Below are 13,587 nucleotides of genomic sequence, written 5' to 3'. Positions count from 1 at the left end.
AACTGAAGGAAATCCTTATTAGTCAGGAAATTGTGTTGGGGAAATTGATGGGATTGAATGCCGATAAATCCCCGGGGCCTGATGGTCTGCATCCCAGAGTACTTAAGGAAGTAGCCCTAGAAATAGTGGATGCATTGGTGATCATTTTCCAACAGTCTATCGACTCTGGATCGGTTCCTATGGACTGGAGGGTAGCTAATGTAACACCACTTTTTAAGAAAGGAGGGAGAGAGAAAACGGGTAATTATCGACTGGTTAGCCTGACATCAGTAGTGGGGAAAATGTTGGAATCAATTATTAAAGATGAAATAGCAGCACATTTGGAAAGCAGTGACGGGATTGGTCCAAGTCAGCATGGATTTATGAAAGGAAAATCATGCTTGACACATCTTCTCGAATTTTTTGAGGATGCAACTGGTAGAGTGGACAAAGGAAAATCAGTGGATGTGGTGTATTTGGACTTTTAAAAGGCTTTTGACAAGGTCCCACACAAGAGATTGGTGTACAAAATTAAAGCACATGGTATTGGGGGTAATGTACTGACGTGGATCGAGAACTGGTTGGCAGACAGGAAGCAGAGAGTCGGGATAAACGGGTCCTTTTCAGAATGGCAGGCAGTGACTAGTGGGGTGCCGCAGGGCTCAGTGCTGGGACCTCAGCTCTTTACAATATACATTAATGATTTGGATGAGGGAATTAAGTGTAATATCTTCAAGTTTGCAGATGACACTAAACTGGGTGGTGGTGTGAGCTGTGAGTAGGATGCTAAAAGGCTGCAGGGTGACTTGGACAGGTTAGGTGAATGGGCAAATGCATGGCAGATGCAGTATAATGTGGATAAATGTGAGGTTATCCACTTTGGTTGCAAAAACACGAAGGCAGAATATTATTTGAATGGCGGCAGATTAGGAAAAGGGAAGGTGCACCGAGACCTGGGTGTCATGGTACATCAGTCATTGAAAGTTGGCATGCAGGTACAGCAGACGGTGAAGAAGGCAAATTGTATGTTGGCCTTCATAGCTAGGGGATTTGAGTATAGGAACAGGGAGGTCTTACTGCAGTTGTACAGGGCCTTAGTGAGGCCTCACCTGGAATATTGTGTTCAGTTTTTGTCCCCTAATCTGAGGAAGGACGATCTTGCTATTGAGGGAGTGCAGTGAAGGTTCACCAGACTGATTTCCGGGATGGCAGGACTGACATATGAGGAGAGACTGTATCGACTGGGCCAGGCTTCACTGGAGTTTAGAAGAATGAGAGGGGATCTCATAGAAACATATATAAAATTCTGACGGGACTGGACAGGTTAGATGCAGGAAGAATGTTCCCGATGTTGGGGAAGTCCAGGACCAGGGGATATAGCCTAAGGAAAAGAGGTAAGCCATTTTGGACTGAGATGAGGAGAAACTTCTTCACTGAGTTGTTAACCTGTGGAATTCCCTACCGCAGAGAGTTGTTGATGGCAGTTCATTGGATAAATTCAAGAGGGAGTTAGATATGGCCCTTACGGCTGAAGGGATCAAGGGGTATGGAGAGAAAGCAGGAAAGGGGTACTGAGGTGAATGATCAGCCATGATCTTATTGAATGGTGATGCATGCTCTACTCCTGCACCTATTTTCTATGTTTCTATGTTTTTACCGGGAAATGCTCCCTGATGGAGTCGGACTCATCATAATTGGGAACCTGTGATGAAGGAATTGTAAGTGACATGGTGACACTGTTGCCAAACGGTATATATTTAAAAATAAACTTGTTCAAGCCCTGTATGCCATTCTACCAACCTACAGTTCTCTTGACATATTAACAGGGGCCGTATCTAAAGATGGATATGCTAGCTGACCTCTTAAGTCGCTCACACTCTTTGAAGAACTCTGGACTGTGCGGACATTGCATGCAGTGCGGAACATGGGATTCTGCACTGAAACCGCTGTCGGTCACCAAACAGTGTGCTAATTGATGCAACTATTTTATTACAAGATTTTTTGTATTTTGTTATAAGCTGCATAAAAGGTAGTTTGATTCTCTCTGCCTAAACCATTGATCACCAGCCTCTGGAGTCCTAAGTCTTGGAAAAAGAATAAAATGTTACCTCAGAGGTTCACGAATATCAAGTGCATGATTTCAGAATAGCCACAGCATTGGCGCTTGGTTAAAGAAGTTGGAACAATAGCTTTTCTTCTACTTCAGGAACTATGAATGAGGCTAAATTTGACCCTTTTGTCTTGATAACTTTCCCAATTAAATAAACTTTCACTGAATTAGAAATGTTATTGTGACTGTTCCATAACTTTTTGCTTGCTTTCTCATCAAAGCCATAGGATTGATGAAGCTTTTTAAATTTAATTTTAGTTTTATTCATTGGAGGGGAAAAAAATCAAATTGTTTATGGACTATTTGACATCATGAATTAGAATATTGGCTCGCATTATTTTTAATTTTGGTAATGACACTGCAATTTCAGGCTGCCAGGTGTTTCAGAATTCCAGCCAGGGCTGGCATGCAATTTTTGTGTGTTTTGAGAGAGTGCTACTCCCTGAGGCTAAGGGAGATAAGATAGTTAGAAAGAGGAAGATTTACAAAATGGACAAAACGTCAAAGCTGTAATCTTACCGAATCATTTATAATTTCCAAGTGAAAGTTGGAACAGCTTTGTTCATCCCAAGTTCTTAATTCTACTTATTCCTTGGTGCCCTTAGTAAGATGAAAACCATGCTGTGAATGATTTAGTACTACAACATAGCCATAATTACTACTTATTCCAGATGCGACTTTCTCACTCCCTCATATATTTATTTCCTCTGCTGTAAAGTATTTAGTTCAGCACTTAGGCTGAAAGCTTTTTTGGCATTCGTCATGCCTGTCCTGACCTGTCCAAATGACATTTTCATCTGGTTTTCATCACTTTAAGACAACATGTCTCGATGAATATTTCAAAATGTACTTTTTTAAAAAACGAAGTCAAAACTGCATTCAGTCTGCCTAGGTTTTTAACAATTCCTTTGCTGTTATAAAACTCCCTTTTACTGTGGTTAAACATCTATGCAATGAGACCGAGTCAGTCCATTTATGCTTAATGTGTTGAGAGTTTTGAGTATAACTAATTATGAATTAAATAATTGCTTTATTGTACTGCTGAAGTGTCACAGTTGGCTGAACAATTCAGCTGCAGCTTGACCTTTTGTAATGTATCTAGTCAAAAATAAATAACGAGTAATTCTGGAGATTAATGCTTACTGGCTCTGTGGTGCACTTGAACCAATGAGTCCCCAGCAGAGCTGATTATGATCATAATTGCTGAAATATTATCTGTCAAATTTGCACATGTATACAAGTCTCTGCTAGATTTGTAATTCTCAAATCTGCTGCCCCTTTGATATGTTCAGGACTAATTTTGTCTTGTGTGATGGCCCTTTTCTGGACTAGAATTTTTGGACTTTATAGCAGTCTATTTTGTCGTCGTCATGGTGGTTTCCACAGAGATCATGTCGATGTTTGCAGTGACAGGTTCCAAATAAGAGAAACAAGTGTTGAAATTGCACAGGGTGATCTGAATTGCTGATACTGAATTTTGTGCAAACATTTGGAATTGAAATTTAGTAATCACATGGAGATAATTCAAAGAGGTGTTTGTCCAAATGGCTCTTCGTAATTATTGACTACAATGTCTTTTCACGGTTCTGAAACATAAATCTTTATGGAGATACAGGGGGACATTCTGTGATTTTTGTTATTTGACTTGAAATTTGCCCACGTTTTTAAGAAACAAAACTACTTTTAATTCTGTTGCCTTTTTTTCCCCTGTGATAAAATCTTTATGAAATTAGCACTGTTCTACAGAGTGAAATAATGAAAATTCTAAATTCAAAGAAGATTTGTCAAATTCCTTATACTTGCTAAATTCAATGTTGAAGTATCAATTCTGTGATTCCACTTCATGCAGATTACCTGTATTTATTATTTGGAGAGTAATGGACAGAAGGGAATGATTACAAAAAAATCTAAACGAAGAGTTAAGATGACTCTAAAGTGAGTGAAGCTTAAGTGGTTTATTGTTTAAATCTTATATATTTCAATGTGAAATCGCTCTTGCCTATATATTTTTGTTATTAGCAAAAGTTCCTTTTTTTAAAGTGAATTTTCACCAATTGTGCATATCTAGGCATCGAACTTGTGTAAAGCGTTTTCTGCTCTCCTCTTCCCTCCCTGCCATTATACTTTGTGTTGGAAGTGCTTTTTGTAAAATTGGTATGAGTTCAGTACAATGGGAAGTTTATTGAAACGGTGTAAAAACATTTGATTTAGTTTAAAATTGTAATTATTTGAAAGTGCAATATAGTGTACTATTCTTATGACTGTAGTTTATATGCAAACATAGCTTCTGAAGAATTACAGATTAACGGTATTTAATCTGCAGTTGGCTACTGTAAAATGGCACCATTGCACATATGGTGGGGAAGAGGAGGAGAGTATTGTTTACAATCATCATTTTATTTGGGTAAATGTTAATGTGTGTTCTTGTGTAGAAGGCTGACCAGATCCAGTTGAGTAATCTCTGTCACATGCTTGCTTTAACTACTCTAGAAAAGTGTCTCCAATCCCCTGAAGTGTTGTTTATGCGAATTTTATGTTGTAGGAGCGGATAAGAACCTACATGAATAAAGTAAAAGAAATAACGGACCGAAAGAAGGCATCGAGATTGGACAAGGGAATGGCGTCTCGAATTGTCCGGAATGCGTTGTGGGAGGCAAAGCCAGAAGGAAAATTAAAAAAGACATCCCAATCTTCACGTCGTTGAAAAAAATTCAATAAATGTTCTAAGAGCAAATGAGAAGTAACTTTGACAAGAATGTTCTTTGTCATGCCACTGGGTGTCAGTAATGTTTAACATTATAGTTTCCTTTTATAAACAAAAAAGCTACACATGGTCCACAGTATCTAAATGGATAACTTCTATTTTTGTTCCCTGATCATTTTACAAGAAAACTGATTGCTGCGGGGTAAATAATATTCATTTGTCTTCAAGTGTAACATTTAAGAACTTTTTTATTTTAGAATGTCCTTTTTTTTTGTAAGCGTCAAGACCTTTTGTAAGGAATTGTTCCCAATTCTGAGCTTTTGTGTTTGGTTTAATAAAATGTTTTTTCAATGTAATACAAATTTGACTGTACATTTTAGCACTGTTTTTAACAGACAGCTCAGAAGGCAAGGGCTTCCTCTGCTTTAATTCCTCCCCCACCCACCCCCGGCCACCCAATCCCCTTTATTTGGAAAAAAAAAAGAGAACCAAATCATTTCTGTTCTTGAATAATAAACCAAAGTTTATAGATGCTAATACAATATTGAATTACACACTTTAACTGTCATTTCTTCATAAAGCTTATGATCCTCTCGGCCCTTGGTTTAAATACTGAAGCGATCACATGCCTCTTCCAAGCGCCTGGTACTTTCTTGATGGTGGAAATGACTGTACATCAGACAGCTCATGAGAGCGGCTACTGGCTATTAAATTTTTTTTGTTACTAATATCAGACTCTCGGGGCATTTACATTTTCTTGTATGGGACATAGCAGCCTCCATTTATGGCATCATGATTCTGGGGAGAGGGGGCCAGGGCAGAGATTTGGAAATGCACAATGGTGTCAAATTAGTGTAGTTTAATGTGGATTTATGGATTACTACACACTTGACTATTCTAACCATTCAAAATCTGCTTTTGTATCCTCATTATTAAAAGTATCCCAGCAGCTTATTTGACCTTGTTCAATGATACAATTTCTCTGCATTGAGTTTTGTGCTCCTATTCTGGAGCACTCTGCTCACTTTTGGTCTTCCACCTTGAGATAAATTTAATTTTAGCCATAACTGCTGGTGTCCCATGATTGGCAGCTTTGGCTGCTGTTGCTGTGATAATTTATAAAGACTGAGCGAGTGTGTGGTAGAGTCCCTGCCCTAATCGGTTTTACTGTTATATTCATAGAAAGGAGCATAGGAACAGGTACCTCAAGCCTATTCCTCCCATTCAGCACTTCAAGGCTATTCCTTCATTCAGTGAGATCATGGCTGATCTGTATCCTAACTCTATCCACCTGCCTTGGCTCTGTATCCTTGGCTAGCATAAATCTATCGATCTCCTATTTACAATTATTAATTGAGCTAGAATCTCTCTTTTGTGGGAGTTCCACACTTCTTACCACCTTTTGCGTGAAGAAATGTTTCCTAACTTCTCTCCTGAATGGCCTGGCTCTGATTTTAACATTATGTCCTCTTATCCTAGGTTTCCCCCACTAGCGGATAAAGTTTTTCTAGACCTATCGATTTTCTTTTCAACAAAAATCATTAAAAACTTCAATCAAATTGTCCCATATCCTTCTATATTCCAGGAAATACAAGCCTAGTTTATGTAATCTCTCGTAATCGAGCCCTGGTAACATTCTGGTGAATCTGCGCTGCACTCCTTCCAAGGCCAATATATCCTTTCTAAGGTTCGTTACCCAGAACTGTACATGGTACTTCGGGTTTTGTCTAACCAGGGCTTTGTATAGCTGTAGAAAAACTTCCTCCCCTTTATATTCAAGCCCTCTAGTTATAAAGGCTAACATTCCATTAGCCTGTTTGATTATTTTTTGTACCTGACTACTACATTTTTAGTGATCTGTGTACATAGACCCCTAAATCTCTTTGAACATCCATTGTTTCTAGCTTCAACATACCTCGTTTATTTAATTTGGTGCACTGGGTCATGGTGGTAAACATTTTCATTTCTTCCTGTAATTTACCTCTGTTATTGCACATCTGTGAATTGTACTGTGAAACTCTTATGGTTCATAAGCCCTCGAAGAATTTAACATAAGAACGTAAGAAATAGGAACAGGAGTATGCCATACGGCCCCTCGAGCCTGCTCCGCCATTCAATAAGATCATGGCTGATCTGATCATGGACTCAACTCCACTTCCCTGCCCGCTCCCCATAACCCCTTATCGTTTAAGAAACTCTCTATTTCTGTATTAAATTTATTCAGTGTCCCAGCTTCCACAGCTCTCTGAGGCAGCGAATTCCACAGATTTACAATCCTCTGAGAGAAGAAATTTCTCCTCATCTCGGTTTTAAATGGGCAGCCTCTTATTCTAAGATCATGCCCTCTAGTTCGAGTCTCCCCATCAGTGGAAACGTCCTCTCTGCATCCACCTTGTCAAACTCCCTTATTATCTTGTACGTTTCGATAAGATCACCTCTCATTCTTCTGAATGCCAATGAGTAGAGGCCCAACCTACTCAACTTTTCCTCATAGGTCAACCTGCTCGTCCCTGGAATCAACCTAGTGATCCTTCTCTGAACTGCCTCCAAAGCAAGTATATCCTTTCATAAATATGGAAACCAAAACTGCATGCAGTATTCCAGGTGTGGCCTCACCAATACATTATATAGCTGTAGTAAGACTTCCCTGCTTTTATACTCCATCCCCAGCGTTGATGCTAAAAAGTTGTTTCCTCTGGCTGGAGAATCCAGAACTAGGGTCACAGTCTCATAAGGGGTTGGCCATTTAGGACTAAAATGAGGACAAATTTCTTCACTCATAGGGTTGTGAATCTTTGAAATTCCCTACCCCAAAGGGCTGTAGCTGCTTAGTTGTTGAGTATATTCAAGATGGAAATCGATCGATTTTTGGACACTAAAGGAATCGAGGAATATGGGGATAGGGTGGGTGAGTTGAGGTGAGGTCGAAGATTAGCCATGACCATGAATGGAAGAGCAGACTTGAGGGGACGTATGGCCTACTCTTGCTGCTATTTCTTATGTTCATGTAATACTGCAGCATTTATGAAGAGACTTAAGTGATTTAGAATTAAACCTATCTAGAGAAGCTATACTAGGAACCACCATCTGAAACCAGACTCAAAGACTCGATACAGACAGGTTCCACAATGTTGTTGAACCCAGAAGCATAAATTACATTTCTGTACAATAGTGTCATGGGAATATTTGAACTGAATACAACCTACCAGGATTACACATATGATTGCTGTCATTCAGCTCAGTGCGTTTTCTTTTTGCCATTTAAAATTGCAGGAAATTGGTGCTGGGCAATTTAACCATCCTGATGTCACTTTCCTGTTTTGTTTTTTCACTCCAAACTATGGTAACTTGTAAAACTGATTTATTGTGTTTGCTAAGGTGAGGCTCACATTGGCCATCATTCATGTTGACAGAATTACAGCAATTTCCTAATTTAAAAAAAAAAGTCCAAATGGAGGACAAGTTGATCATTTGAAAGCCTTTGATTTTCTTCAACCAGTACATTCTTAATTATGCCAAATGTCCTTTTGAATAAATGGTCAGTGTCAATCAAATTGGTACTTTCACACCTTTGATGTAAGCAAACTGAACTGTTTTTTAGGTAAACAATAAAATTTAACTACAGTTTTATTAAATCCACACTTGTCCATTTGATTTTTGTAATCATCAGTGCTATGGCTTTAGAAGTTTACGTTCATGTTTATTTTCATTCTACACAATGCTTTTATTGGCATTCTTCAAACCCTCTCTAGTTTATAGAGCGGATTTCTGCTTTCCTACAAAAGGACTGAATTGAGGTTTGAAAGTGATGCAAGTCATGGGCAAAGATCAGTAAACATTTACAATAAATTTATAGGTGACTACATAAAAACTGCTTGAATTTTGTAATGCTAGCAAAGTGTAAATAAAAACATAACTTCAACTTTATGGATTAAATTTAGATTCAATTTTTTTTAAAAAACTGGAACTAGGTGTACAGCGTGATGCAGGGCCCCATAGTTTCTTACCGTGGTTAATCGCCAAAGTTTAGCAGTGCTGTACAACCACTTTACAGGATGGTCTAATTGCAGCAACATTGCTGAATTTTGTTTTGAGTACAGAGTACAGGGGTGTGCTCAGTCCAGCAACGCAGCTGCATTTTTTAATTAGCATTTCCTGCAGGGAGTGGAATTTGTGAAATGGTAAAAATATGGAACACGTGATGGAAAGGAGCAGCAAGGATTACCATGGTCTATCTGGCTGACCAACTTGAATCCCTAAGCATTTTGTTCAGCCAAAATAATCAAAACTATCTCTGTAATCTCCTCCAACCCTACTACTACTGACTGGAGAGTCTAGAACTAGGGGGCATAGTCTCTGGATAAGGGGTCGGTCTTCTAAGCCCGAGATGAGGAGGAATTTCTTCACTCCGAGGGTTGTTCTTTCCTCCAAAGGGCTGTGGGTGCTCAGTCGTTGAGTATATTCAAGGCTGAAATGGATAGAATTTTGGAATCTAGAGGAATCTAGGGATCGGACAGGAAAGTGGAGTTCAAGTCAAAGATCAGCCATGATCCAATTAGAAAAAAGAGAGAATTGCATTTATATAGCACCAGACATCCCAAAGCGCTTTACAGCCATTGAAATACTTTTGGAATAGTGCCATGGGATCTTTTACATCCACCTGTGAGAGCACACAGGGCCTCGGTTTAACTCCCTCAGCACTGCACTGGAGTATCTGCCTAGATTTATGTGTTCACAACCTTCTGACTCAGGCGAGTGTGCTACCCACTGAGCCACAGCTGACACTGACAATTGAATGGTGGAGCAGGCTCAAAGGGCTGTCTGGCCTACTCTTGCTCTGAATTCTTATGTAACCCTCAGATATCTCTGCGCTCCACCAATTGTTCTTGAGCATCCCCGATTTCATTGGCCGTGCCTTCAGCTGATAAGGCCCTAAGCTCTGGAATTTGCTCCCTAAATCTCCCTCTCTTTCCTCTTAAAATACTCCTTAAAACCTACCTGTTTGACCAAGATTTTAGTCATCTGACCTAATATCTCCTTAAGTGGCTCGCTGTCAAATTTTGTAGGCTAACCCTCCTGTGAAGTGCCTTGGGACATTTTGCTAAGTTAAAGGTACTATACAAAATGCATGTTGTAACAATTTCAGCAGCGTTCAATTTACCCAGTTTGTTTTCCTGAACATTCTGTTGTATACATTTACTACTCTGTGTAAATAATTAAATCTAAACTGTCTGTTCACTGTTTCCCTTTAGGGTTCAGCCCATGCCCCCTAGTTAAGATTCAGTTTATCTACAGAAAGAATGAAAACAAAAATTAGTAAAGCACATCATGTTCAGTATATACTTTGCAGTGCTGTTAATGTTATATTGGTGTATAGGGATCAGATGTCACATACAATCTTGCGTACTAAGCAAAAACATTTTGGGGGTGTGGGGAGAGGAAATACATTGGTGAAAGTGGAAAAATAAATTAGTGCTGAGAATTTGTTGCGATTATGTGGGAAGTATCAGCACACAAAGCATAGGCGCGGATGATAATTGAGAAATTGCAGTATTACCAAAGGTGTTTTGGGCACTTTATTTTGTACATGTGGGCAAGAGTATTTACATATAAACATAAGAAATAGGAACAGGAGTAGGCCATACGGCCCTTCGAGCCTGCTCTGCCATTCAATAAGATCATGGCTGATCTGATCATGGACTCAGCTCCACTTCCTGCCCGCTCCCCATAACCCCTTATCGTTTAAGAAACTGTCTATTTCTGTCTTAAATGTATTCAATGCCCCAGTTTCCACAGCTCTCCTGAGGCAGCGAATTCCCCAAATTTACAACCCTCTGAGAAGAAATTTCTCCTCATCTCCGTTTTAAATTGGCGGCCCCTTATTCGAAGATCATGCCCTCTAGTTCTAGTCTCCCCCATCAGTGGAAACATCCTCTCTGCATCCACCTTGTCAAGCCCCCTCATAATCTTATATATTTCGATAAGATCACCTCTCATTCTTCTGAATTCCAATGAGTAGAAGCCCAACAACCTTTCCTCATAAGTCAACCCCCTCATCCCCAGAATCAACCTAGTGAACCTTCTCTGAACTGCCTCCAAAGCAAATATGGAAACAAAACTGCACGCAGTATTCCAGGTGTGGCCTCATCAATATCTTTATATAGCTGTAGCAAGACTTCCCTGCTTTTATACTCCATCTCCTTTGCAATAAAGACCAAGATACCATTTGCCTTCCTGATCACTTGCTGTACCTGCATACTATCCTTTTGTGTTTCATGCCCAAGTACCCCCAGGTCCCGCTGTACTTCAGCACTTTGCAATCTTTCTCCATTTAAATAATAACTTGCTCTTTGATTTTTTTTCTGCCAAAGTGCATGACCTCACACTTTCTGACATTATACTCCATCTGCCAAATTTTTGCCCACTCACTTAGCCTGTCTCTGTCCTTTGGCAGATTTTTTGTGTCCTCCTCACACATTACTTTTCCTCCCATCTTTGTATCGTCAACAAACTTGGCTACGTTACACTCAGTCCCTTCTTCCAAGTCGTTAATATAGATTGTAAATAGTTGGGGTCCCAGCACTGATCCCTGCGGCACCCCACTTGGAGGCGCAGCTTGAATGCTTAGCTAAATGTATCTTTTTTAAATGAAAAACTTACATTTATATAGCGCCTTTCACAACCTCAGGATTTCCCAAAATGCTTTGCAGCCAATGCAGTACTTTTGAAGTGTCGTTACTGTTGCAATGCAGGAAACACGGCAGCCAATCTGCGCACAACAAGCTCCCAAAAGCAGCCATGTGATAATTATCAGATAATCTGTGATGTTGATTGAGGGATAAATATTTGCCAGGACACTGGGGATAACTCCCCTGCTCTTCTTAGAAATAGTGCCATAGGATCTTTTACATCCACCTGAGAGAGCATGGTTTAACATCTCATACGAAAGATGACCGCTCCGACTCCCTCATTGTCAGCCTAGATTTTTATGCTCAAGTCTCTTGAGGCCACAACCTTCTGACTCAGAGACGAGAGTGCTGCCCACTGAGCCATAGCTGACATGATGAGTGTCTGGTGCACTATTCTTTCTGGCTGCATTGTTGTTGCAGGAGCTACATCCCGTCCGCACCTCCTGCTGCAGCGTTGTTTCTGGATTGATGACCTCTGTCTCCATGGTTAGGCTACTTTGTATTGCAGTTACTGAGCATGCAGTAGATGCTGATCCTGGGAGCCTGTTAGGCAGCGCTGAAGAGGACATTCCAAGAACCATCCTTCCCCTTTTATGTTCAAAATCGAGGGCGTTTTTACTGCGTTGAAGGCGCTATATAAATGCAAATTTGCCCTGTTTTCCACAGTTCCATGTAAACAAATTACCACTCAGTTTTCAACTCCACTGAAACGGGAGTAGTACTTTCGGGAGTTACATTTAATGTAATATACTCTTCCGTTCTTGGCCAAAAATGCTAGTTTCAAAAAATATGTATATATCCAGTGTGAAAAAGAACCTCTTGAACACTGCAAACTTTATAAATTATGGGCTGTCCAAGTTATCACCCGGGTGTGGGATGGAGCCCCACTCGTCACAATAATCTGTCAGAAGATGGGCCAGGCTTCTGGACACATGAGCAAGCTGTCATCTCACTATGAAAATCTAGAATTTTTCCCCCCTCATTCATAAGCAATATTCTGGGGAGATCCTTTAGGTTGAAAGTACTTTCCTCAAAGTACCACTCTCATTTTCATGGACAACGGGTGCTGGTCATGGTTCTACTGTTACCATTTACAATCCCTCTGGACCCATCTTTTGTATATTGTCCCATTATCACCCCCTTTTGCTTTTGTCATTTTAAAACAATCCTGCCTGCCGCCCCATCACAGACCTTTCCTTTTGTTCGCTCCTCCCCTCCCCCTTTTCCCTGCCTCTGTACTTGCGTAAAACCTGTTACATCTCTAACTTCTTCCAGTTCTCATGGAAGGTCATCAACCTGAAACATATTGGCTCGGCTTCACTCCCCACAGATGCTGCCTGCCCTACTGAGTGTTTCCAGCATTTTCTGTTTTTGACTCAGATTTTCAGCATCCGCAATATTTTCCTTTGGCTCCCTAAATTATTGTTTTCCCTTAAACTGCAATCACTTTGCTCCTCGTTTTCGATGTCAGCTTAACTCTTTGGCTATGTTAACTGACTTGCAATGCACGCCCAGTCACCTGTTGGTTAATGTGTGACAATTGGAGTTTTTGTGCCCTTGGACACACAGCTTGATTTGATTTCGGTCACTGTTGAGATGATGTGGTGTTCAATATTTTTGCTGACACCAGACGTACCTCACTTGGGAGTATTCGGTACTATCACTGGATATAAAGCAGGGAAATTACTTTGTAAGCCTCAATGCTAAATTATCACCCTTATGAGCATGAAACATACAGCATTTCCTAATTCAGTCATGCTTCTTCTACCAGTTACGGGCTGTGGATAATTACTCCCAACATACAACGTGCTTACAAAAAAAAATTGGGATGTTTTCTGCTTAAGTCATCAGTTTGCTTGTTATCCCAATGGGCTGTTTTCATCAATACACTGAGCATACTGAACACTCGATTGATTCCTGGGATGAGAGGGTTGTGTTATGAGGAGAGATTGAGTAGATTGGGCCTATACTCTCTGGAGTTTAGAAGAATGAGGTAATCTCATTGAAACATATAAGATTCTGAGGGCAATTGACAGGGTGTATGCTGAGCGCTTTCCCCTAGCTGGAGAATCTAGAACAAGGGACCATAGTCTCCCGATAAGGAG

At 40.2% G+C, this 13,587-nt stretch overlaps 1 protein-coding gene across 2 annotated transcripts in view; it reads left to right on the top strand.

The window, feature by feature from the left end:
* Nucleotides 1-8,428, top strand: part of c1d (C1D nuclear receptor corepressor) — a 44,050-nt gene extending 35,622 nt beyond the window's left edge. Inside the window, exons 4-5 of one of the 2 annotated variants that reach the window (XM_070889795.1) lie at nt 3,939-4,024; nt 4,632-4,715. In XM_070889795.1, the coding sequence (XP_070745896.1) occupies nt 3,939-4,024; nt 4,632-4,641 (96 nt within the window). In that variant the 3' untranslated portion in view covers nt 4,642-4,715. Of the gene's footprint in view, nt 1-3,938; nt 4,025-4,631 lie in introns of both variants that reach the window. The other variant, XM_070889794.1, reaches the window with a different exon arrangement.
* Nucleotides 8,429-13,587: the final 5,159 nt, after the last annotated feature.

Source organism: Pristiophorus japonicus, chromosome 9, assembly GCF_044704955.1.
Source record: "Pristiophorus japonicus isolate sPriJap1 chromosome 9, sPriJap1.hap1, whole genome shotgun sequence".
Taxonomy (NCBI): domain Eukaryota; kingdom Metazoa; phylum Chordata; class Chondrichthyes; family Pristiophoridae; genus Pristiophorus; species Pristiophorus japonicus.
The sequence above is the reverse complement of the archived record's forward strand: the minus strand, read 5'-3'. Positions and strand labels throughout refer to the sequence as shown.